Below are 24,011 nucleotides of genomic sequence, written 5' to 3'. Positions count from 1 at the left end.
CCTGGTAGATGTGGTTCCCGAGTTGTAGCCCCTCCTATTTGCACTTGGAGGAGGGGGTCCAGGGGAGGTAGTCCAGGCAGGTAGGTGGCCTTCAGGGCCTTCCTATCACTGTTTCCAGTCCCGGGGTCTCCCCTCTGAGTCCAGGCCAACACTCAGGGTGGCGTCTGGAGACACGGCCGGAAGTCCCGTTCCCGGCTGAGAGGGTCTCTGCCCCTCCTCGGGCTCAGAACGAAGGGACACAGGCTGGAAAGTCACCTTGTCTTTTATTCGAATCCCTCAGTGACGCCCCCTCCCCAGCAGCATCTGAGGGAGACCAGAGGGCTGGGACGGCATCTCCGTCAACTCTTCAGGGCTAGCCTCGGGGTGGGCCCAGATCCTCATTCCAGCTCCGTGTCCCGGGAGCTGGATGTGGGTGGGGACCAGCCCTGCGGGCCCCTAGAACGCCGGACGTGGTGGACTCCGGCTACCCGTCCCCGTTTCCCTGCTCGTGGTGCTGGGGCAGCGCCGTCTTCAGAGGCCATAGTGCAGGTGTCCCAGGAGCAGTCCTGGCTGAGCCCTGGGGTGCCCCAGTACAGCAGCCACAGGAGGCCAGAGGGCAGGGCCACAGAGAGTGGCAGGTACCCCAGATGGGCTGGTGGGCTGCCTGTAGGCAGAACATGGAGGGAGCACCCATCAGTCCCAGCTGGGAGCCGCCCCCGGGCTGTCCCGCCGCCTCCCGGGCCTGGGCACCCCCTCAAGGCTCACACCGTCCCTGCAGCTGGGGAAGGCCATGTAGGCTGCTGTCCTGGGCCCTGGGCAGGGATGGCACATCTCCCCCCCCCCCCCCCCCCCCCCCACACACACACACACTTTCTGGCACTCAGCAGGTTTTGGAGGAGGGGATTTTGTCCTCCAATAACTCAGTCGCCAGTGAAGAGTGAGGCCGGTGTCACCTAGATGCCACCCAGGGAGACAAACAGAAAGAGTGGCCGACAGAGTGTGCGGTTGGGGGTTCACAGAGGCGCTGGGCAGACCAACCGGGCCGAGTGGGGAAGGCCCACCAGAGGCGAGGGCGGGTTGGGAGCATACCGGAGGCGGGGGCGCTGTGCCTGGGAAGGCCTGACGTGGGGGCTGGGTAGGGCCCCCGGGGCGCGGTGTTGGGGGTGACGGTGGTGGAGCGGCCTGGGCCGCTGAGGCCGGCAGGGTCCGAGTCTAGGCCCAGCTCGCCAAGGGCCGACCTGTTGAGGCTGCGCAGCCAAGAGCTGATGGTCGGGTGACTCCGTGCCTTCTGTAGGTCCCCCACGTTCTGGCCCAGCAGTGTCGTCACATTGCCGACACTCAGGCTCTGCGAGGGAAGGGAGGGGGCCGTGGGGGGAGGGCCGGAGGGTCCCGCAGAGGCCAGCTTTGGGGCCAAGGGCAGACCTGGCAGGGCAGTGCTTGACTGAGGAGTGAGCACAGGGGTGAGGCCGGGCAGCAGTGAGCTGGGGTTCACGCGGTCTGCATCCCTCTGACTTTGGGGCTCTTGGGCCTCCCCTGGGCGGGCAGCCCCCAGGGCTCACCTGCAGCACACGGGGGTTCAGATTGGTGAACGTGTCGATGTCCATGGAGACGTTTGCCTGGACCAGATGCCGCAGCTCCTCCACGGGGGCACCTCCTGGGGGCCGGGCAGTGGTGAGGGGAGAGGGGCGGCGGGCTTCTGGGGACGGGTTGCTGCACACAGGGCAGGGTCTCACCAAGGTAAGGACGCATGAACCGGTAATAGGCAGCCGTGGTCCTGGTGCTGCCGAAGGCCTCTCGGGCCTTGGCGTAGAGCACGTCTTTCCGGCTCTGAGGGCAGGAGGAGATATCCAGGGCCCCGGCCAGCCTGGGGGAGGAGGAGGCTGCTGGGCAGGCCGGGAGCCCCTCACGCTCCTGGCCGCTCCCCTCCACAGCTTTCCTCTCGCCCTCTGTACTGTGCCTAATAGCGTCCCTCCCCAAACTCGCACCTGCCCCAGCCTCAGAAGGTGGTCTTGTTTGCAAACGGAAGTCGTGGTCGCTATCTGTAGGTCTATTCTAACATGACCCCACGCTGAATTAGCGTGGCCCAAGGTCTAACAACTGGATGCAAGAAGGAGATCTGTACGCAGACAGAGTGCGAGGCCGCGTGACCACGGAGGCCGAGGCCGGGGCGAGGCGTCTGCCAGCCCGGGAAGGCCAAGGGGTTTGGGCAGCCCCAGAAGCAGGAACGTCCCTGCTGGGGCTGGTCCTGTGACACCTTGATCTCAGACTTCCGGTCTCCAGACTGCGAGAGGTCTCAAACGGCTGGGTTAATGGCACTCTGTTGTGCAGCCGTAGAAAACTAACAGCCTCAGGTGGCCTGGCCGAGCCCCACCCTCCTTGGCTGAGGGGCGGTGAGCGGGGGGTGGGGTCACTGGGCCGGCTCACCGGAACTCCGAGGGCCTGATGGCCTGGATCTGCCTGGCACTCATCCAGCAGAGGCGGGAGCCCCCGATGGCCACGAGCAGGGCGCCGGTGAGGGTGCCGTTGTGGTCCAGGTACTTCTGTAGCACAGCCTGGAGGCGAGGCCGAGTCAGCGGGGTCGGCGCCCCCCACCCCCATGCCCCCCCGCACCGCCCTCACCTCAGTCTGGTTCTCCAGGGCCACATCTGAGGCCAGCAGGGCCACGACGGTGTCTCTGGACGTGACGTTCCACTGGCCGATCTCGGAGCGGGAGTAGAGGTAGACCAGCGAGGCAATGAGCGGCAGCTGCTCCTCGGGGACCCCGCGCGGGTAGACCTGGGGTGGAGATGGGGGGGTCAGGCCACACCGCCCGGCGCCCGCCCACCTCTTCCCCGCAGCTGGCCCGCGGCGCACCCGAGCCAGCTTGGCCTTGACGACGCGCTGGCACTCGGCCGGCAGCGGGTGCTGCAGCAGGGGGTCCAGGTTGGCTTCGAGCACGCGGCTCCCCAGGCAGGACTCCAGCTGCACACAGTCATAGCGCACCAGAAAGAGGTCGTCGCGCAGCGTGGCCGCCGTGATGTCCCCGCGGAGGCAGGGTCTCCCTGTGGCTGGGGGTGGGTTGGGGGTTTTGAGCTGACCTGTGCTGACCTGGGGCCCCACCCACCTCACTCCTAAATGTGGCCTGCCCTTGACTCTCTCCCCAAGCTTGACCTCTAGCCAAGAAAACTGTGCCCAGACCAGATTGAGTTTGACCTCGACTCCCAACCCAGGCCCGACCTTACAGTTCAGCTCCACTGGGCTCTAACCAACCCCGACGCCCCCCACCCCCTGCGCCCCCCCGGCTGGAAGCAGACCCCTAGGCCACGCCCAGGCCACCATGCCACATGTTGGGTGAGCCCGCCCTAGGGTTAGGAGCCCAAAGCGGAGGAGACAGAGCATCCCCGGGCCACAGTGGCCACACTGACCTGTGCCCCGCTTGGGCCGAGAGGACACCGACTCAGCCTTGGCCTTCAGAAAGCCAGTGACGAAGCGCCTGGCGTCCTGCTGGCTGAGCCGCCCAGCTCGGTACGTGGCCACCGTGCTGCCGAAGAAGTCCAGGCCCACAGCCTGGCAGAGCGGGCGTACAGACTCCATACCCTGGCGAGGGGCTGGCAGGGGCCCCTGGTTCCTCCTCCCGCCCCGTGGATGGAAACCCTGGGGCAGGGAGGGACTGGGGACACCAGTCCCCAGCGGAGTGGCTGGTGGAAGGCCGGCTGGCCGCCCCTCCCCTTGTCCACAGCCAGCTGGACAACCCCCCACTCCAGAGCACCCTACCTGCTGCACCTGTATCCACAGGCTGGAGCTGATGTAGGTGGCCAGGGGTCCCAGAGCCTGCAGCCCCTCTAGGTTCCAGGAACCCGGAGGCCTGGTGTGTGGGAAGGGGGGCACTGTGTCAGGGTCGGGAGCACAGCCCCGGGGCCTGGAGGCTGCCTGCCCCTCTCCGAGCACCCCCTTTCTGGGGCCTGCCCGGCGGGGGACACCCCGCTCAGGAGAGACTCTCCCACTCCGGGTGTGGGGGCAGGGGACCGTGGGGTTCGGAGGGTGGGGGCAGCACCCCTAAGCTGGTGTGTCCCAGGCTGCGGGGTCAGTGGGGCTGTGAGCCGGGGCGAGAGGTCGAAGGTCAGCAGAGCGGTACACACTGGCGGCCTCCTCCGGAGGGGGAGGCCTGGGCAGAGAGTTCCGGCCCTGCCTACCCAAGCCTGGTCTCCCCACTGGCCAGCAGCGTGTTGAGGGCGGCTTGCTGGGGGGCGGTCAGCCGACGGCAGCGCTGCAGATTCTGCAGCACACGGGGGTCCGCGGCCACGATGCTGGACGCGTCCATGTCGCACACCAGGACCCCGAGGAGCAGCAGGTCAGAGGCGCTGAGCCGCAAGCGGGGTCCTCCCTACGGGACAGCAGGTCAGCGTGAGCCTGGCCCCGCTTCCGGTCCACCCGGCCCGCCCGCAGTGCCTACCAGGCAGGCCAAGGCCACACGCTGCAGGGCGGCCCTCTGGTCCGGCAGGTTGGCCAGCAGCTCCGTGTCCCCCTGGGCGGCACGGTGGGTGAAGGCCCGGCAGTCAGCTTCCCTCACCTGCGTCAGGCTGCGGGAGGGTTGGGGGGCTGTCGGGAGGGTGGGGACCGGCCAATGGTGCTCTGGGGCGGCCCGGATATCCCTGGGGAGCTGGGGTCCCCGGGACCCCAAAGGAGGCACGCTCAGCCTGTGCCGCCCAGGTTTCGGGCCGGGAGCGGGCACTCACTTGTAGAAAAGCAGCAGGTCTGGCGGGTGGAGCTCAAAGTCGTCCTGGAGGCCGTGCAGCGCGGCCAGGTTGGCCAGGCAGCTGAGCTGGGCAGGGCGGTGATGGGTCACCCGCTCGCCCAGCCCGGGGCTCCCCCGGCCCCCTTCTCTCTGCCACGTTACCCTCCCCCTCAGGGTGGCCCCTTCCCTGCCTGCCTGGACCCCGCCTCACCTGGACATCACGTTGTCTTCCCGTCTCAGCAGCTCTCGGGATGTGTCAAGGCCAGCCCGAGAGTCCTCCCCACCCTGGGCCCCCCTGCGCTACGGTGACTCAGAGGGCATTTTTCTCAGGGCCGCCTGCCTGGATTTCTTGTGTTGCTTGACTCACTTGGAGGTCGTTCTAGGTTCGGTACTAACTTCATACCAATGTTACAAAGACACGAAATGGTAGCTTTTCTTCTTTCCGTTTCTTTAAACTCAGGGATGGGCAATGCTTGGATCAGTGGTGGGTCGCGGGGAGAGGCCAGCAGGCTGGGGGATCTGCCCCGGGCCCAGAACCCGTCCCAAAGGGGGACGCTGCATGACAGATGGAGGGAGGAAGCGGCCAGCGCAGGCCTGGCGGGTAAGCCCTCACCCGAACACAAGAACAGAAGGCAGGGGGTCTGCAGGTAATTGGCAGAGAAGGCCCTAGAAATGATCCAAAGTGGGCAGCAGCAGAGAATCACTCAGGGGAGGGAAAGCCCGACCTCTGGAGGGCCAGACCCCCTGTCGCGTCGGGGTCTACTGAAGCGACACCCCTCAGGCGGTGGTGACGCTGGCGGTGTCTCCCGCAGGGCCCCAGTGCTCCCCCCTTCTCTCCCCCACTGTGGGCTCGCTCCCACCCGGGCCCGCGGGCCCCCCGCTGGCCCGTGTCCTGCGCTGGGGACACCCCTGCCCTCAGCACCCCAGCCTGTGCCCATCCGCCACAGCCATTCACCTGCCAGGCTCTGAGGAGGACCCGGCGAGTCGCCATCGCCCTGATGAGAGCGGAGAGCTGGTCCCGGGGCAGCTGGCTGGCCGGCTGGCACCAGAAGCTGTGCAGGAGGGAGGCGTTGGCACTGGGCAGAAAGGAGGCAGGCGGTGAGTGGGGGGGTGGGGTGTAGCCTGGACTGCAGTGCACAGGAGGGAGGTCAGCTCCCCAACACCCAGGGGCTGAGACACAGGAAGGGTGGCTGGTGGCGCCTGGGCGCAGGCAAGACCGCTGCTCCGCTCGGCACGCACTTGTGCCCCTGTGGCACGTAGTTGGCCCCAGGCTCCAGGCGATGAGCAGGGCTTCAGTATGGCCCCGGCCTGGACTCTGGGTCTGTGCTCCCGCCCGAGGCCCGGTCCCAGGGGGCTCCGAGCTCGAGTGAGCTCCCCGGCCCCAGCAACGGCTGAGTGTTTGGAGCAGATGTGGTCCGGGCATCTGCGGTGTCACCACGGCCAGGCTGGTTCCTAGCTGAGTGCTCCGCAGGCTGTGCGTCTACTAAAATCCGTGCGTGGGGAGGGCATCTCACGGGACTTCAGCCTGGGTCTCCAGCCCTGCCTAATCAGCACACTGATTGGTCAGTGATTGATGGTCCACGAGAGGTCTCTGACTCCCAGGGAAGGGAAGGGTGGCTGAGCCCACGCATGAGCCCTCTGAACAGTGCTTGGGAATTACGGAGTCTCTGTTTAGGACCTGAGAGAGCAGCCAAGCCTCGGGGCAGGGGAAGAAAGCCGAGAGGACTCTGGCCGGGAGAGCAGTGTGAGAGGTGAGGGGTTCAGCGGCCCCAGCCCCAGCTGCGACAGCCTGGGGGACCCACTCTTGGCTACTCTGGTGTGGTTGGGACATGATGCAGGACACTGGGTGATCTGGGCCACCTTGGGGCAAGGTCGGTGAGTGCTGGGGGCAGCCCTGCCTCAGCCTCGCCTGGGCCGTCAGGTGCAGCCCCTGGAGCCGCACCCTTCCCCCCCCCCCCCCCCCCCCCCCGCCTGCCAGGGGATCAGCTGCCAGGATGTGACCTGTAGGTTGGAACTGCAGGAGGGGCTGGCACTCACCTGGCCCACAGGTCAGCCCTGCTGGCATCCAGCCCTCCCTGGGAGAAGCCCTGGGCCTGGGGACAAGAGCAGTGGGCCGTGAGCCACACGAGGAGGGCGAGGCCTGGGCTCACCTGGGCACCTGGAACAGAATGGGCCATGAGTGGCTGACAACCCCCCCTTCCCCCCCCCCCCCCCGGCACGGCTGCGCCTGCCTGGTGGGGGCATCCGTCAAGGGTCTGCCCAGGGCTGCCTGTGTCCCTATGACCACAGATGGTCCTGCCACCTGAGAGGAGCCGGCCGTGGGAACCACCCCCGGAGGGTCCACGGTGCCCTTTGTGAGGCGGGGCAGTCTCACCTGCTTTTAGGCCCATGGCTGTGCAGGAAGGTGTGGAGTCACGGGCGGTGGGTTCGGGACAAGCTGGAGAGGAGATAGGACGTGATGAGGCCCACGCCATCACCGTCCCCTGCCCTCCTCGGCCCGGGCACAGAGAGGGCATTGCAGTCTGGGGTCACACAGGATGGCTGCCCCACAAGTGTGTCTGTCTTTGGGGAGGGTAGCAGCCCCACAAACAATAGCTCTGCAGAACCAAAGGGAGCGGCAGAAGGGGGCCGGCCCTAACCCCGGGGCCTTCCTTATCGCAGGTCAGGGCTCAAGGCACCTGCAGGCTCTGGTGTCTCCGAAAAACAGATCTCCACACAGCTGCAGGGCAGGGGCGGTGGTCCCAGTAAGTCCTCCGCACGCAGGGAGCTGGGGGTTGAAGCTTCAGGGGTTCCCTAACCTGTGCCCACACCTGGGTGGCCTAGAAAGCTCTCTTCTCCTCCAGGGAGACCTGGAGGCCCAGCCAGACCTTGCCTCCGGCCACAACCCCCACCACAGCCCCGGAACAGCCCTGGCCAGCCTGCAGATGGAGGTCCTGAGGGTGTTGGCGCTTGTGGGCTTCTAGATTCTGCTCCACCCAGGGTGTTACTGTCCTCTGCAGGGAGCAAAGCGTTAGCTCAGAGGGGCTCAGCTCCCCACCCAGAGCCACGATGACACTGACTCCCAGCCTGCGCCCTGAGGTTCGGGTGGCCCTGCCCCAGCCGTCACTTCTCACCTGGGCTCGGAGACCTTCTGCTGTAGAGGGAGGCTGCTCCCGCGCCCCGGGGTGGCTGTCCAATGCAGGGGGGTATAAGCCAGGTGACGGGTGCTCCAGCCACTAGGGACCCCAGCCCACCGAGTGCGTCAGACCCTGCAGCTGAGCCCTGGGGCACGGGGCTGGTGCAGGGGGTGGGCACCTGTGTCCCTGCTCGGCTCCATGCCTCGCCTGACACCCTGCCTGCCTGGCCACCCAGTCCTGCAGTGATGCCTACCTGGCAGATGTGCAGGGGAGAGACCAGGGCTGTGCCAGGTGACGGTGCCGTGTCCGCCCCGGGGGACCTTGAGCACAGCAGACACCTGCCCTCCGGCCCCGGCGGAGCGACAGACTGAGCTCACGGTTGGCAGCCGCCCAACGCACACCCCTGCCCACTGGGGAATGTGTCTGTTCCCCGGGGGGTCACGTGTGTATTCATACACGTGCGTGTCTGCAGCTGTCGTGTGTGCTGCTGTCCTTGTGCACACGCGTGTGCCTGGGGGCGGCCACAACTATGCGAATGATAGATGTGTTCCCCACAGGGACATCAGGCACACGTGGATCCAGTGTGGCACCTGGGTTCAGCGACGCATGCGGCACTTTCTGCCCCGTGAGTGTGTGTGTCAGTAAGTGTGCGTGCTGTGAGGCGGGGAGGGGATGAAGGCAGCAGACAGGTGTCCTCAATGGCAAAGAGTTGTGGTGCACACGCTCTGGGGCCCAGGATGGGTCCCCTGAGGTAGAGTGGGAGGTGCCGTGGAGGCTTATCCCCAGCTGAGGGGGGCAGGGCCCGGGGGATACGGGGACCTGGAACCCCATGGTCCTGGGTCAGCTACCGAACTACTGTCATCAGCACCACAAGGAGAGCCACACGTGCCCAGAGAGCCAGCCTCACCGCCAAGCAGGCGTGTTGACCCAGGGCCTAAGGCGCCAACAGCTAGAGGGACCGGCTGAAGACAGCTCCCCCCTCCCCTGCTGTGGACAGGCCTCACCGAAGTCCAGCTGCCCTTCCGCGTGGCTGGGGGCTGGGCCCCACCAGCACACGCAGCTCCCCAGTGGGGACCTGCCAATGCTCTGGCCCCACCAGCAGTGCCTGTCCTGCCACTCTTGCTAAGGAAGCTCTCCTTTTCCCCCTTGCCCAGAGGCACCTGCACGATCCCCACACCCTCCAACCCTGCCCACCCATGGCCGGGGCGGGGCGGGGGGGGGGGGGCACAGACGGGCCGTGTGCGCCCGTATCTGGCCTCTGCAGTCTCAGCCTAGAGGCCCACAGGGTGGTGGGAGACAACCTCCCAGCCTACCCGTAGGAAGCAAGGTCCAGACCTGGCCTGTGGGTGGCTTTCTGGATCCCGGGGGGATTCAAGGCACCAAGGAGATCTTTTACAGGGAGCAGCAGCACATGGAGAACGTTCCCCAGGACGGTGCCTACTCCTGTGTGCCTTACCCTCATGCCTTTCTACCTTGGTGACTACGAGGTATACCCAGCCCTCTGACTTCTCTGTTGTTGGCTCTGTAGGCCCACCCCGTGGGCCCCCCCAGGCCAGTGTGTCCAGACAAGTGTCCTGCGGCTGGTCACACCTGCCTCCTGCTCTCCCCGACCCTGGAGACTGGCTGGCCCTCTGAGACCGTGAAGGGCCCTAAGGCGGATGTGGAGACCACAGCTCTAGGAAGAACTGGTGAGAACAGATGGATGCTGCAGTGTTTTTGGCCAGAAATGGGGATCTCCAGGAACAGGACTGACCCAGTTTCGGTCCTCTACCCAGAGCCCGGCCCTCACACTAGGGCTGTGGGGTGCTCATTGCACCGTGGGGGAGGACAGGTCAGCGGCCGGGACCATGAGGTCCATCCTGGGTCCTGCTGGGGGGCCTAGGGCAGAGGTCTGCCCCATTCAGGGAAGAGGGCAGGGATCCGGGACCCCCAAGTCCCCCACGTCGGACAGATTCACGATTGCTCACGGGGTCAGTCACTGAGTATTTATTGAGTCCCTGACGCTCAGCTGCAAGTAGGCTGATGGGGCTGTTACGGGGGATGGGGGCTGGTCGTCCTCACTCCCAAGCCCAAACCCGGGACTGCTGGCTGCCTAGGCATTGTGAGAGGGTCGAGAGGCGTGGCTCAGACCCTCCCCACAAGCCATCTGGGTAGGAGGGGGCCCACGGGCAGAGTCTGGTAGAAGCAAAGGCACAAGGCAGTATCACGGGCAGGATGGGTCAGGGTCTGCAAGAGGGGAGGCCCAGCCCGGCTAGGCTGACCAACACAGGACCTCTGAGAACGGTGAGGACCAGGTGCTCTGAGGCCCCGGCTGGGGGCCCCCGGAGGGACCCAACTCGAGGCTGGCTCAGCTCTTGCCTCTGCCTCTTGCAGGGAGACCTTGAGCAAATTTACAAAAACAAGCCGCGAGGGATGAAGCTTTGGAGCCAGGAAGGCAGGCCTTGGTTTCCCCTGGGGGAGAGGGGGCTTGGAGGAAGGCCTCATCCTCCAGAATCGTGGCGGCCTGGCTCCCCCTGCTGGCCTTGCGGCCCCTCTCCAGGTCTAGCTGCCACAGCCAGGGGATTCCGTCCCTGTCCGCACGGGCGCCGCACACAGGGACACCCCCAACTTGGGACGGGCCTAGGATTCTCCCCTGAAGCCCCCACCCCTAGTGGTCCCAGCTGGCGCTCCCACCCACCGTGGCGCCCTTAGTTGTCAGGCTCCAGTGTCCACTCTGACAGCCACTGCAGGCACGACGCCCGCTGTGCCTCTGTCTCGGGGGGCCTGGTGGAGGGTGTGGGAGTGCTGCAAGGTCCGGGGCTCCCTTCTGCAGGCTCAGGGTCGGGAGCAGCCCTCAGGACCTGGACGAGCTGGTCCAGTGACCGCACCAGGGTGTGGGGGCTCCAGCAGGCATCGAGCGTGGGCACGAAGGGATCTGGCGTGCAGGCCTCCACACACTCGGTGTGGGTGGGGATGCGCAGGTAAAACGCGTGCAGCATCATGCGGAAGGGCTGGTCTTCCCGGCCTGACGCCTGCCCGTAGGTCAGGTCCCCCACGACGGGGTGACTGAGGGCGCTGCAGTGCACGCGCAGTTGGTGCGTCCGGCCTGTGGGGGTGCCGAGGGAACAGGTAGGGTGGGGAGGGCATCCCGTGCCCCTCCCCTCCCCCCACATTGCCCCAGCCCTGTCCTGTCGCTGTCCGGAAGCCCCACGAAACCCCTGAAAATGGCAGACCTCTCTGTTTCCTGGCACAAACGAGAACATCGGGATTTAGAGAAGCGGTCGACTCCCAAGAGTCGCTGCCGGGAGGGTCAGGGCCAGGCACGCTGGAGAACTCCTGCCGGCCTTCCAGAGGCCCTCACGTCCAGGAGCAAGACCCCGTGTGGGGCTGAGATAGTGGAACGGCCCCAGGCAGGCCACTCTGCCCCTGTGCCACCGTTTCATCTCACGCGTAACAGAAGGGACACTGCAGCACCTCGTGTGAAGAGACGTGGGTGCCAGACATCGACCACGCCAGGGGCGCGAGGGACATCGTTAACAGAGAGCAAAGGGGCCTGGACAGCTTCCTGGTCCCCGCCCCCAGACGTACCCGTGAGGGGCTGCAACAGCACTTTGGAGACGGGGTCGCCCGCGTACAGCCCATGTTCCAAGACCACCAGCTCGGTGACACTTGGCTTTGGGTTCTCACAGCCTGTGAAGAGGAGAACAGGGCGTGAAGTTGGCTGGACCAGCCTAGGGCCCCATCCACTCCAGCCCAGCTCACCTGTCTCCACGGGCCCTGCCCGCTCAGGCTTCTCACTGGATGCCCCTCCCCCTCCCACTGGTCCCCAGGGATGTCCCCCTGACAGACCCCACTCCCCTGGCCTGCGTACCCTGTGTACCCTCGATGCACATGGTGTGAGCCCGACCCTCTGTGCTGTTCCTGCCGATGGCATAGTTGATGGTCATCCGGCTCTCCTGGACGTGTCCCCGTACCTGCCAGGCAGAGGGTCACGAGCTGCCCTCGGGGCCACCCACCACTTCTGGGGAACCCCCTGCCTCGGAGACTGGTCAGGCCTTACCAGAGCCAAGTAAGCCTTGGTGACACGGCGCTCCTTGAAGCACTTGTAAGCGCTGCCCGCTGCAGCCTTGTTCAAGGCCACACAGAGGGCCCCGCTGGTGGAGAAGTCCAACTGGTGGCAGAACCTGGCATGGGGCAGCGGATCAGGGGTGGCTAGACTGGGGGTGGCCACTTCCCTCCCGCAGAGGCCGCTGGGGGCCACCAGTGCCTGGCCTCTGCACACCTGAACCCATAGTAGGTGTCAGGGTCCGCTAATTCGGGGAAGCGGAGGCGCAGCTGCTTTTGGAGGGTGGGGGTCTCACGCCACATCCTACTGTCGATGCGCAGGTCCCAGTGCTTGTTCACCACCAGGAAATCCTGGCTCTGGTACACCACCGACAGGCTCTCTACTGGGCCTGCTTCCATGCTGGCGCCTGCAACGCACGGGGGTCCACGGGAAGTACAGCGCACGTCAGCGTCCTGCGCAATTGGCGTGTACATCCCTGTTCTCCAGGGTCCCCGGCGTGAAGCTACTGACGCGGCGTCCGCACGCACTAAATCCCTTTCTACTCTCACTTCTCAGCTCTGACTGTGGGGTTGTCCGACCCAAACGCAGAGCCCAGAAGAAGCATTCTCGCGCCTCAGCCCACCCCCGCGGACCCCTCCGGGGCAGTCCTCCAACGCGCGACAGGAGCCGCTTGCCGAGAGGGGAGGGGCCAAGAGAGGAGCTGCCGGGCCCCCCCCCCCCCCCCCCCGGCGGCCGTGGCGCCCAGCGAGGGCGGCCATCTCCGCCCTCATCCCCCGCCCCGAAGCAGATACAATCCTCCCCGGCAGCCCCCGACCCCCGCGTCTGATGGGCACCGGCCTACGGGTTCTGGGAGCCCTTCCCGCAGCCTGCCCCGCCCCTACATCGGACCGACCTGCAGCTTAGCCGCGCTGCCCCGGCCCGCGAGGCAGCTGCCGGGCGCCGGCTCCAGCACCACGTCCCCGCACCTGGCGGCCCAGCGACCCCGCAGCCGCGCCTCACGGGACCTACCGGAGCGCGCAGCCCTGCCCACGCCCCGCCCACGCCCCGCGCACGCCCCGGACGGGCGGCCGTGCGGGCCAATGGTGAGCGCCCAGGACCTCCGCTTCGACTCCGGCGCGTCTGCTCAGCCCGGCGCTCTCCCCGCCCTCGTCGCAGACAGGCGGGCGTGCCGGCCAATGGTGAGCGCCCGAGGCCCCGGCGCTGGCTCGGCCCCGCCCGGTCTGCGCGCGCAGCCCCGCCTCCGCCCCGCTCCTCCCGGTGGCCAATGGCGAGAGCCGCCGGGCACGCCGGCCATTGATTGGCGGCGCCGAGACGCGAGGGGCGGGGACGGCGCGCAGCACCGGCGGCCGCGCGGGAGGTTCGGAGCGGCGGGTTGGTGCAGCGTGAGCGGGCGCCATGGGAGACACCGAGCGCGAGCTGGGGGGCGGCCAGGACGACTTCTACAGCCAGTTTGCGGCCGAGCTCGAGGTGCTGGCCGAACTGGAAGGTGGGCGTGGGCCCCGCCTCGGCCTCGTCCCCCTAGTCCTGGAGGGCTGGTCGGAGGAGGGGAGGCGGCGGGGGACCCGGAGGCTGGAGCGAGCTCAGGCGGGGGCGTATCGGAGCGAGAAGGGCCCTCCAGCGCCCCAGGCCGCGGGAGCTGTTGCCTGTACAGGCTGACCTGGCGCCGCTGCTGTCAACCTTCTCTCCCGGCAGGGACAGCCACCCCGTCGCCCTCCAGGGGTCCCTGGCCCGCAGTGTGTCGGTCCCGGCTGACATTCGAGGAGGCCGTTGCTGGAGGGGACGCTGCCACTCATTGCTCTCCAGGCGGACCTCCAGGGAACCACAAAGGCAGTGCCAGGAAGAGGCAGCTGGCCGATCATGACGCCAGGGACGGGGCCTTGCCCCCCAGTATGTCCTCAGAGCCCCAAGGCATACGGGTGGGGTGTGAGGCTTGGCAAGAGCTTCTGAAACTTTCGACTTTCTCCCCAGCCCCCAGGGTCAAACGGCTCAGGCTGGAAGTCGTGAAGAAGCTGAACTTCAGACCTGAGCAAATGGAAGAGCCGCCCCTTCCTGACTCACCTGCTGGGGACATCACCCCCCCACCGAGTCCAGAGATCCCCCCTGAACTGTGGGGCAAAGGGTGTGTGGCTTGGGGCACAGATGCCCCAGGGATTTTGGGAGGATCCCAGGTTTTGGGAGGCTTGGGGCTGAGTGTGTGTGGGAGGAATGTATAGTCAAGAGTGGATCTGAGTTTCTCCTGCCATGGTCACAGGAGGTGAGTGTCCCCAGGTCAGCATCTGTCCCTTCCTAGGCCCTTGGATGCTGGTGCTGATGTGGGTCCCCTTCAGGCCTCTCCAGCAGCTCGAAATCCTGTCCTGAGGCGGCCCCCTGTCCTGGAGGACTATGTCAGTGTGACCTCCACTGGTGGCTGCCGGGCTTTTCTGGTGCTGCGGGGTGACCCCGTGGGCACAGGGGCGCAGGTGAGTGTTGTGTGGCCACAAGTGGGGGTGAGAGGCTGGCAACAGCCTTCCTGCAGGGTTGGCGGGCTCGGTGCTGTCCAGGAAAGGGTCCTAGACATCATATCAACCCTCAGACCCTGGGGACCCCTCAGGAAGTTCATGTAACCTGCAGTCATCCACCTGTGAGGGCCTGTTTCACTGTCCCCTTCCTGTGGTGTCTCTTTTCCCTTTCTCTGATGTTTTAACCTTTACCTTTTTTCTTTAAAACTATCTCCATCCAAGTGCATTTTCTCTTTAGGATTTTTGTTTGGAGATGTGGTTTGTCCTTGCGTTGGTCTGTTGTCAGTAGAAAACGCCACCTGGGTCCTTGAGCACTGACGAGAGAGGGTCTGTGGGTGGTTGCGTTCTGAGAGATGACAAATGGTGTCCTCGTTTCCATGCAGAACCCTTTCCTTGATATCTGGTGGCGAGGCCGTGGCCAGCTGGACCTGTTGGGTGTGTCCTTCGCGTCCCTGAAGGAGCAGGTCGACAACGAGGTGGGATTTGTCGGGAGAAGGGTAGCTCTGGGGTGACTGCGTGCTGGAGACACGCTGATCCCGTCTCTGCTGTTTGCACAGCGGAGGCAGCAACTGCTTGAGGAGGCCCGTCAGCTCTCAGACACGCTTCGCAGGTGACACGGTGGGCCCTTCCAGCCCTGGGACCCTTACCGGCTCTTGGACTGCTGATCTCCAGCCTGTAGTCGGGGGGGGGGGGGGGGGGGCGGGGGCAGTCCCTCTACTCGCCCGGCAGCTCAGGGCATGATGTTCTCCAGCCTCAGCTCTGAGGAGGTGGGAGAGGAGGTCCAGACTTCGGGGGCCCCTGAGGAAGAGCTGGCTGACAGCCAAGACGACTCCCAGCACTGCCTCTGGGTGGATGAGTTCGCACCCCGGTGCTACACGGAGCTTCTTAGCGATGACGTGAGACCTCGTTCTCTTGTTCCCGTTCAAGCGTGACTGATTTTTTTGTTGCCCCAGAGTTGCTCTTGTCAGCTTGAAGGACCTTGGGAGGGCGGAGAGGGTTTGGATTTGCGCTTTGGAGCTGTATGTGGGGAAGCTGAGGCCGGCATGGGGCTGGCGTTCTGGAAGTCCCCTGCGACCTGGGCTGGGGGTCCAGGGCTCCCCCTGCCTGCAGCCTGTTTCCTTCCCCACTGCCCCAGCAGCTGATGCTGGAACACGGGGGACAGTGGGATCTCCTGAGGGAGTTAGGGTGGTAGGGATGGAGGTCGTGGTGTGCGCCTCGCTCTGTCACTCACCGGCAGGGTGACCTGTTCCTTAGCTTCCACATTCCCGTGTGTCTCTCGGGGCTTGGGACCGCAGGCTGATGTGAAGGGCGGGCACGGGGAGTCCTTGGCGCTGGCGGTTCCTCCAGGCCACGCTTCCCGTCCCGCAGTTCACTAACCGCTGCCTCCTCAAGTGGCTGAAGCTGTGGGACCTGGTGGTGTTCGGCCGAGAGAGGCCTGCGAGGAGGCCCAGACCCAGTCTGGAGCTGGCCCGCGGTGGCAAGGAGGCCACGACCTCCGGCAAATGGAGAAGCCATGAGCAGGTGCTAGAGGACATGCTGGAGGCTGACCTGGACCCGAGCCGGCGGCCCCGGCAGAAGGTGAGCCCCACCTGGCCGTGCCACACACGTCTCTGAGCCCGGGGGCTGTGCTCTCGGGTGGCCAGCGCGCGTGCGGCCTCTGGGGGCCTCTGTCTCCGTGGCTGAGGGCGTCATAGCGCCAGGCTGTTGGCACGGAACGTCGGCGCCGTGAGTTGGAATTTGAGCGTGCTTTAAAGACCCGGCCGAAGTTTGCCTTTCGGAGGACCGCGTACCTTTCCAGGACGCTCACGGCGACGGCGGGTGGTTTCTGGGGGTCAGTTGCACTAGCAGCGTCTGTGTCCGTGTCCGATCTCCTCACTGCTGGTCTCGGGCGGCGCTGTCTCCGACTCTGAAGCGGTAGGCGGGAAGCCAAGCGCGCTGAGTGTGGTCTGTGCTTGTGTGCTCGCCACGGTGGGCTTGGGGCACATCCCTTAGGAGTGAGCCTCACGGGACGGGAGTTTCAGCCTCGAGGGCGGGGCAGGGGCTCTGCGGCAGTACGGGTGGTAGCCTGTCTTCATCCGGCCTGTCTCCGCCACAGGTGGCGCTGCTGTGTGGCCCCCCGGGGCTGGGCAAGACCACCCTGGCTCACGTGATTGCGCGGCAAGCTGGTTACTGCGTGGTGGAGTTGAATGCGAGGTACGTGCCAGGCCTCCGGTCTGTTCTGACTCCCCCGAAACCGTGGTGGGCCAGAGGTGGGGCTTGGTCCCGGGGTCTTGGGCGGTGGAGTTCGTGCTTTGGCTGGGCTCGCTGGGACGCGGGGTGGTCCTGTCACAGGGTAGCCTCTAGCTGTAGGCCTGGTGGCCCAGTCCTGGGAGCCTGTGCTGCCAGGGACCCCGATAGCTCCCCTGATGGCCTCACCTCTGGCCTCACTGGTTCCAGTGACGACCGCAGCCCTGAGGCCTTCCGCACGTGCATCGAGGCGGCCACGCAGATGGAGTCGGTGCTGGGTGCTGGCGGGAAACCCAACTGTCTGGTCATCGATGAGATCGACGGGGCCCCTGTGGTGGGCCTCCTGGGCGCCCCAGTGGGTGGGCAGGTGGGCCGGCGACGGGCTAGGGCTCACCGTGTCTTCCGCCCATACCCCAGGCCGCTGTCAACGTTCTTCTGAGCATCCTGGATCGCAAGGGCCCGCAAGAAGCAGAGTCTGGGGGTCCGGCTGTTCCCACAAGTGGGGGACGGCGACGCCGGGCTGAGGGGGGACTCCTGATGAGGCCCGTCATCTGCATTTGCAATGACCAGTGAGTGGGGGAGAGCAGAGGGCCCCTGGGAGGGTGCCGCCTCCTCCCCCTCCACCGCCTTTGCCCTTGGGGGCGGGTGTGTGCCTGTGTCTGCCCCCTACAGGTTTGTGCCCTCCTTGCGGCAGCTGAGGCAGCAGGCCTTTCTTCTCCACTTTCCGCCCACACTGTCTTCCAGGCTCGTGCAGCGGCTACAAGAGGTGGGTGAGGGCTGTGGTGGGGAATACGCAACCGGGGGGCCATGTGGCCAGCTATGGGGTGGGGGGATGCCACGCCTGTCCTGGTCCCCTCTCGCATCCAGGCCCCATCCCCTAGCTGACCCCTGGGCATGGGGGTGACTGGACCAGTTTGCCCTCTGGCAGTAGATGGTTCGAGCACAGAGCGAGGCCGGGCCCCAGAGTCTGTAGCTGTTGTTCCCCTGCATTCACCTGTGTTCTCGGGAAGAGGTGGCCTTGGGGTGGGTTTCTCGGGGGGAGAGCGCCCACCCTCCCGCCTCCCTGCAGATCTCCCTGCGGCGGGGCATGCAGGCCGACCCGGGTGCGCTGGCGGCTCTCTGTGAGAAGACGGACAACGACATCCGCGCCTGCATCAACACCCTGCAGGTGGGCAGGTGGGCAGGTGGGGCAGGGGCTGCGGCCGGGGGAGGCAGGGCTCAGCCGCCTCTCACTGCCCCGCACACCCTGTGTCCAGTTCCTGCACGGGCGGGGCCGGCGGCAGCTGAGCGTGCAGGTCGTGCAGACCACTCGCGTGGGTCTCAAGGACCAGCGCAAGGGGCTCTTCTCCGTGTGGCAGGAGGTCTTCCAGCTGCCCCGGGCCCAGAGGTAAGCAGGCCGGCCAGCCCTGCCTCCAGCAGAGACCGAATGCTGCCCAGGCCCTGGGGGCGCTTGGCCTCCCCACCATCCCGTTCAGGACCAGTAGAGCAGACCCTCAGGCCGCTTTGGGTGGCAAGGTGCCACCGAGAGCGCTAAAGAGGCGGGGCTCCGTTCCAGCCTCGGCACCCCTCTGCAGGCAACGCTGGGGCCAGAACCTGGCCCTGACCCCGCACACGCTCCTGCCTGGCGATGGGCCCACAGGTCTGGGGCCCCGTCCTGCCGAGGTGCCTTTGACCGCGACTTCCCAGCGGTTCTACCGCATCCTGCACGTGGCTGCGTCTGCAGGCGAGCACGAGAAGGTGGTCCAGGTAACGATGCTCTTGGGACGTTTTTGGGGGCTCCCAGTGGGTCAGTACCTGGCTGTGTGTCTGTCCCCAGACAGCGGGTGGGAGACACCTCAGATGGCGTCAGGGAAACAGGGTAGGTGCGAGGGGTGGTGGACACGGGGCATCGGGGAGATCTCTCAGAGATGACAGCAAATGGACAGAGGCCTGGGTGGAGGGACGAGCTGGTGCCAGGAGGGGACGCCCCGTGTGGGCTGGCAGGGTGGGGAGGTGGGCCGGGTGAGCGGTGGGGTCACTCCATTTGCTGGTCAGGATCCATCTGGGTGGGGCGGAGCGGGCAGAGTGGAGTTCCGGTTTGGGCGGGTGGCACAGGTGCCCCCCACCCCCGGGAAGCCTGGCCTAAGCTGCCTCCCTGACTAAGCAGCTTTGGATTATTGGGTGATCCGTAAATCTGGAAACTGTTACGGGGAGGCGTCGTGCCGTAGCCCAAGGAGACGACTCTCGCAAGGGACGAGAGTGGGGCTGCTTCTATGCCCTTGATTCTGACCGACGGAACTTCCTTTAGGGAGGAGGTCAGGTTCTTTTGTGCGTCTGTCAGGGATTTGGTCAGAACACCGGGGTGGCAGGCTGGGCCTTCTTGGGTCTGTCTTTGGGGTTTTGGGGCGGGCCCTTGCTGCTGTTTGCAGATGTCCCGAGGCCCTGCATTTGGCAGGGCGGTGGGAGGTGGAGGTTCCCGTTGGGTGGTGTTTACACGGCGGGCTGGGGGCCGCGGCTGGAGGGGTTTGGGGCCCACCCACCTGCTCACCCCCAGGGCCTGTTTGACAACTTCCTGCGCCTGCGGCTTCGGGACTCCAGCCTGGGTGCCGTGTGCGCGGCGCTCGACTGGCTGGCCTTTGACGACCTGCTGAGCCGGGCCGCCCACCATGGCCAGAGCTTCCGGTTGCTGCGCTACCTGCCCTTCCTGCCGGCAGCCTTCCACCTGCTCTTCGCCTCCAGCCACGTGCCGAGGATCGCCTTCCCCAGCAGCCAGCAGGAGGTGTGCCCCTGCACCCAGCCCGGGGCTCGGGGCCGGCCCAGAGACGCCGGGTTACCCAGGCCCCATTCACTCTCTGCCCCAGGCCCAGAACCGGACAAGCAGGACACAGAACCTCATCCAGACGCTGGTGTCGGGCCTGACGCCCGCTACCCGCAGCCGAGCTGCACCTCAGGCCCTCGTCCTGGATGTCCTCTGCCTGCTTCTGGACATCCTGGCGCCCAAGCTGCGCCCTGTGAGTGCCTCAGCCAGGGTGGGGTTGCGACTGCCCACAGGGGAGGGCCCCTGGCCGTGCTCAGCGTCCGTGCCCTTGCCCCTGCCCCATGTCCCCAGGTGAGCACACAGCTGTACAGCACTCGTGAGAAACAGCAGCTGGCCGGCCTTGTGGGAACCATGCTTGCCTACAGCCTAACCTACCGCCAGGAGCGCATGCCCGACGGGCACTATGTCTACAGGCTAGAACCGTGAGTCTGTGCGGCCCCTGGGGCGGGGGTGCCGGGGGCAGGAAGCTGGGCTCCAAGTGCTGTGGCGGTCTCTGGGCCGGGAATCTGAAAGCGTGGTCTCGGCGACGCGTGTGTTGGTGTTGCCGTCTGTGGGGGAGCGGCAGGGGCTCGGTTCCTGCTTAGCCTTTGCCCGGATGTGATCGTGAGGCGTGGTGTTCCAGGTCAGGCACAGTGCTGGGGTCTGAGGTTTATTGCGGAGGCTCTCGCTGCCTCAGTGTCCCGCAGAGGGCCCTTGAGCTCCCCAGGACTCGGCTTCCCCATCCCGAGATAGTCCCCGGGGCCCTGCTACCCAGTGAGGCACCAGCCGCACGTCTCCTTCTGTCACAGTCACAGGGAAGCAGTAGTGGTGACAGTTCCAGGCACTCAGCCCCAGACTTGAGACCAGGCCTTGCCTTGTCTCATTTCTTCACCCTGTGGCCCTGGAGGGGTTCCCTTCTTGTGCCCGCGTGTAGTCGGGGAAACTGAGGTTTGGGGCAGGTAATCTTCTCTGGCTGTGGGGCTCAGGCATTGTGTTGCCAGGACCGGGCCCACCCTGCAGCTCTTACATTCTGGCATCTGGGGCTGGTGTGGCAGGTGGCCTCTGCCTGTCTCTGCTGACCAGGTGCATCTCTGTGCCAACTCTGAGAGCAGGAATGTGGAGGAGGTCTGCCGCTTTCCTGAGCTGCCGGCCCGCAAGCCCCTCACCTACCAGGCCAAGCAGCTCATCGCCCACGAGATTGAAATGGAGAAGATGCGGCGGGCAGAGGCCTTGGCCCGGGCTGGGGACAGCCACCAGGTAAGCCTGGCCAGGCTTCGGGCCAGAGCCAGGCCTGGGAGGGCAGGGCTGTTGGAAGGGACCTTGTCCCTGGAGTGGCCCTGCGCAGTCAGCCTTCGCCACCTGTTTTTGCAGGCAGAGGAGGGTCCCCAGGGGGTTGCTGGGGAGAAAGGGACACAGCCACCCGCCTCACGCAGCCACGAGGAGCAGCGGCTGGAGCGCATCCTGAAGAAAGCGGCCCTGGAGGAACAGGTGCAGGGGGTGGGGGTGGAGGGCAGGCGGGTAGGGATGGGGCTGGTGCTCAGCCCTGGGGGGCCTGCCAGTGGTTCCCTGCTGCTCAGCGTAGGGCGTTCCACTTGGCTCAGTTTGGATCTGGTTACGGTGTCCTCCTGCCACTATGCGGGTTCTGAGGGGCTGAAGGGAAGGGAGACTCGGAGGGGAGGTGGGCGTCTGCTCCCGCAGCCGCTGGGCCCTCTGCTCACAGCAGGGAGTCTGAGACCCTGACCAACCTGCCTCCTTCAGCCCGAGAGAGACTTCTTTGGTCGTGTGGTCATCAAGAGACCGCCAGCCCTGAATGCAGGTGTGTGGCGGGAGGGAGGGGAGGGAGGCAGGGGCCGGAGCAAGGCAGAGTAGCAACCACACGTCCTCCACAGGAGATGTGGCCCCGGACACAGATGCGACCGAGTGGCGCATAGGCACAGCGGTGGGCAGGAGTGACGTCTGGTTTCGCTTCAAGGAGGGCGTCTCCAATGCCGTGCGGCGCAGCCTGCACATCCGGGACCTGCTGTAGCGGGCCTGCGCCGGACACCTCGACCCGTGCTGGGTGCCCTGGAACCCCCCCACCAGACGCCCCAGGGCCCAGGCTTGATGCTGTGCTGTTGCTTTTTCTCCCTCAGAAAATGTACAAAAGCACGGACGTCATCAAAGAGTCTTTATAAAAGCCACACCTTTATCGAGGTGTTCTCCCTACAAAGAGGCAAGAGTCGGGGCGGGGGTGCTTCACAGGATGGCGCACTTGCCCTTCTCCACCCACGGGTTGTTCTTCATCAGGTCGGGGTTCAGGAACGGGTCCTTGGGGATCCCATCCTCGATCCACTTGAGGAGCCTGTGTGCAGCAGGGTGGAGAGGGGGAGGTGAGCAGGCGGGTGCCCGAGGGCGAGGGCTGGCTGTGGAGGTGTGGTTCTGGCTCATGCAAAACGCTCGGGGCAGGGAAATGAGATGCCGATGGGAGCCGGCAGCCCTGGGTGGGCGGGGCTCCATGGGGTCCTGGGGACTTACTCAGGGATGGTCTTGGACGACATCTCCCTCTTGAAAGCCAGCTGGTACTTGAGGCTTTCTACCTCTTTTTTCATCTGAGGCACATCCCACTCCTCCATGGCGTCGGGAGCTTCGGAAGTGGCCAGCCTGGGGCTGGAGGGCGCGAGAGGAAGCAACAGCCAGGGGGCCCGCCAGCCGGCGGTCACCCCCAGATGTGCCCTACCCACTGGTTGAGGGCACCCCCTCCCAAAGGAAGGAGGGAGGCCCACCCTTGTACAGTGACACCCAGTCTGCGGCTTGGGAGGTCCCCAGGGGCCTCACCACCGGTTTCCCAAGGTCCACATAGGTACCCACACAGTCCACAGGGTGCAGGGCCTGGAGCTGAAGCCCCACAAATGAGGCCCCATGTGCCTGCCCCTCCCCCATGGGGCTAATTAGCCGCAGGGAAAAGTTTTTACTCAGTTCCACACCCTTACCTCCCACCCCCACCAAAGCCTTACCACGGCCCGGTCTCTGGGTGGGAAGGAAAGGGGCAATGTTGTGGCGACAGCAGGGCCAGGCACACGGCACAAGTGGGTTCCCAGAAGCCCGCCCTCCCGACTCCCAGGCCCACTTGCCACCCTGGTTGCAGAGGGTGACCCAGACCATCATCATGTAAGGGGTGGGGCCCTGCTTGGCTTCCTTCCAGTTCCTTTCTAATGCTTTGCATGGGGAAGCCTACCCAGAGGAAGTTAATCCCAGAGCCAGGAGGATTTGGCTGCAATTTGCATCTCTGCCTAGAGGCTGCAGAGAGGAGGTGCTGAGGACCTTGGGGTCCCAGGCTGCACAGCAGGTGGGGGACTGGGGAGGGGCTGCAGCCTCTTTGGGCCCAGGGCTGCCCCCAGCACCCTCCACAAGCCATCTGGCCCAGTTTCTGCTGTGCACCAGCCTGGCAGAGCAGGTTGCTTCCTGCCTCCTCCCCCACCTCAGCCCACTCCAGGGGCCCAGGGAGTCCCTCACTGGGCCCCAGGCCCTGCTCCCATCACTGAGGCTGAGAGCCAGGCTTTCTGGGCCTTGGGAGGGTGGGCAGGGGTTGACGGGAGCGCGGCCCTGTCTGCGTCAGCCTGTGGAGGGGACTCCTGGCCGGAAGATCTCTTGTGGGGGTGGTGGGGGGTGGTGGTCAGCCCTGGTCGGTTGGGGACAGAACAGCCGCACTAGGAGTCGTCGTGGGAGGGTCAGTCAGGAGCCAGGGATAAGAGCCCCGGTGGAGGGGAGTCTGCCTCTTGGGCGGGGGGGCAGTCAATGGGGGGCATGCAGGTGCTCCCCTCCCGGAGACCCCAAGTTCAGCATCCCCACCCCTGGCCGGGACAGCCACGTGGTTGGGGGCTCTCCGCGGCGGGGGCGGGGGCGGCGGCCCTGCCCGCCGCCCCCGCCGCCTGCCCTGCTTGCCCTACCTGCGCGCAGCGCCGCCGGAGCCGGCTGCCCGTCCCGCGCGCCCCGCGACGCCCCCGGCCACGGCGCTCGGCGGGCACTGCGGGCGGCGCGCACGGCGCAGGACGCGGCTCCCCTCCCCTTCGGCCGCTCCGCCCCCGCCCCCGCCCCGCCCTCCCGAAGACCGAGGGGGTTCTCCCCACTGGTGGGGTCGGGCCTGCTGGGACACGCAGGGCAGCTGCCCTCGGCCATAAGACCAACAGGCAGGGGCATCTGGGGGTTAGGATGGTCCAGGTCAGCCTGGTGGGATTTGGGCGAGTCCCAGAATCCCTCCCGGCCTCGGTTTCCTGCTCTGCACAGGGGGCCAGTTGATCAGACCTACCTTGGACGGTGCCAGCAAGGGCCAAGTGACAAGGACCAAGTGATGGTGAGTGACAGCGAAGACCAAGTGAATGAGTGAGCGGGCACATAAGCGGGCAGAGCCTGGGCAGGTGCCCCGCCCACTCCTGCCACCTGGGGGCCAGGCTCTGGCACCGCCCCCATTGCCTCCCCTCCTCCTCCAGGGACTGAGCCTGACCCTACATGGTCTGCCAGATGTTGGGGGTGGGAGATGCAGGGGTAGGCAACGTGGGTCAGCTCTGGCCCTGGACAGTGGTCTCCCACAGGGCTGGGTGGGCTCCTGGGCTGCCGTGTGGTGCTGCCACCAAAGACTTAGAGCCATTAGATTGTGCCCCAGCCCTCCGTGCCCCTGATG

General features: G+C 66.0%; 4 protein-coding genes across 9 annotated transcripts; 1 reads left to right on the top strand and 3 right to left on the bottom strand.

Moving 5' to 3' along the window:
- Positions 1–244: 244 nt before the first annotated feature.
- LOC131500965 (mesothelin-like protein) lies at positions 245–7,083 on the bottom strand. The gene is made up of 15 exons (XM_058710569.1): positions 7,068–7,083; positions 6,731–6,851; positions 5,649–6,084; positions 4,695–4,780; positions 4,412–4,538; positions 4,152–4,342; positions 3,733–3,823; positions 3,384–3,525; positions 2,833–3,026; positions 2,599–2,754; positions 2,404–2,531; positions 1,713–1,843; positions 1,539–1,633; positions 1,069–1,324; positions 245–643 (listed from the first exon to the last, which is right to left on the bottom strand). The coding sequence occupies exons 1-15, from the start codon at positions 7,081–7,083 to the stop codon at positions 378–380; spliced, it is 2,436 nt and encodes an 811-aa protein (XP_058566552.1). The 3' UTR covers positions 245–377.
- A 2,696-nt stretch (positions 7,084–9,779) lies between these two features.
- On the bottom strand, positions 9,780–12,978 carry RPUSD1 (RNA pseudouridine synthase domain containing 1). 3 transcript variants are annotated; one of them, XM_058710553.1, is made up of 6 exons: positions 12,863–12,950; positions 12,071–12,260; positions 11,849–11,972; positions 11,660–11,762; positions 11,377–11,478; positions 9,780–10,894 (listed from the first exon to the last, which is right to left on the bottom strand). In XM_058710553.1, exons 2-6 carry the CDS (start codon positions 12,250–12,252, stop codon positions 10,497–10,499), a joined length of 909 nt encoding a protein of 302 aa, XP_058566536.1. In that variant the 5' UTR covers positions 12,253–12,260; positions 12,863–12,950; the 3' UTR covers positions 9,780–10,496. The 3 variants fall into 3 exon arrangements, with proteins under 3 accessions (XP_058566536.1, XP_058566535.1, XP_058566537.1); XM_058710552.1 differs by having other exon boundaries at positions 12,747–12,882; XM_058710554.1 differs by lacking the exon at positions 12,071–12,260 and having other exon boundaries at positions 12,747–12,978.
- Positions 12,979–13,184: 206 nt separating this feature from the next.
- CHTF18 (chromosome transmission fidelity factor 18) lies at positions 13,185–21,534 on the top strand. 3 transcript variants are annotated; one of them, XR_009256456.1, is made up of 22 exons: positions 13,185–13,340; positions 13,547–13,741; positions 13,823–13,973; positions 14,145–14,313; positions 14,736–14,828; positions 14,910–14,962; positions 15,104–15,248; positions 15,721–15,930; positions 16,448–16,545; positions 16,789–16,912; positions 16,996–17,147; positions 17,251–17,344; positions 17,648–17,746; positions 17,835–17,965; positions 18,153–18,324; positions 19,112–19,336; positions 19,419–19,568; positions 19,667–19,797; positions 20,438–20,611; positions 20,726–20,842; positions 21,113–21,170; positions 21,244–21,314. XR_009256456.1 is itself a non-coding variant. In XM_058710246.1 (22 exons), the coding sequence occupies exons 1-22, from the start codon at positions 13,250–13,252 to the stop codon at positions 21,378–21,380; spliced, it is 2,940 nt and encodes a 979-aa protein (XP_058566229.1). In that variant the 5' UTR covers positions 13,185–13,249; the 3' UTR covers positions 21,381–21,534. The 3 variants fall into 3 exon arrangements, 2 of the variants coding, with proteins under 2 accessions (XP_058566229.1, XP_058566230.1); XM_058710246.1 differs by having other exon boundaries at positions 20,467–20,611; positions 21,244–21,534; XM_058710247.1 differs by having other exon boundaries at positions 13,189–13,340; positions 13,658–13,741; positions 20,467–20,611; positions 21,244–21,534.
- GNG13 (G protein subunit gamma 13) lies at positions 21,505–23,770 on the bottom strand. Of its 2 annotated transcripts, none has more exons than XM_058710248.1 (3): positions 23,640–23,770; positions 21,869–22,000; positions 21,505–21,695 (listed from the first exon to the last, which is right to left on the bottom strand). In XM_058710248.1, the coding sequence occupies exons 2-3, from the start codon at positions 21,964–21,966 to the stop codon at positions 21,590–21,592; spliced, it is 204 nt and encodes a 67-aa protein (XP_058566231.1). In that variant the 5' UTR covers positions 21,967–22,000; positions 23,640–23,770; the 3' UTR covers positions 21,505–21,589. The 2 variants fall into 2 exon arrangements, with proteins under 2 accessions (XP_058566231.1, XP_058566232.1); XM_058710249.1 differs by lacking the exon at positions 23,640–23,770 and adding an exon at positions 23,281–23,396.
- Positions 23,771–24,011: the final 241 nt, after the last annotated feature.

This window comes from Neofelis nebulosa, chromosome 18 (genome assembly GCF_028018385.1).
Source record: "Neofelis nebulosa isolate mNeoNeb1 chromosome 18, mNeoNeb1.pri, whole genome shotgun sequence".
Taxonomy (NCBI): Eukaryota; Metazoa; Chordata; class Mammalia; order Carnivora; family Felidae; genus Neofelis; species Neofelis nebulosa.
The sequence above is the reverse complement of the archived record's forward strand: the minus strand, read 5'-3'. Positions and strand labels throughout refer to the sequence as shown.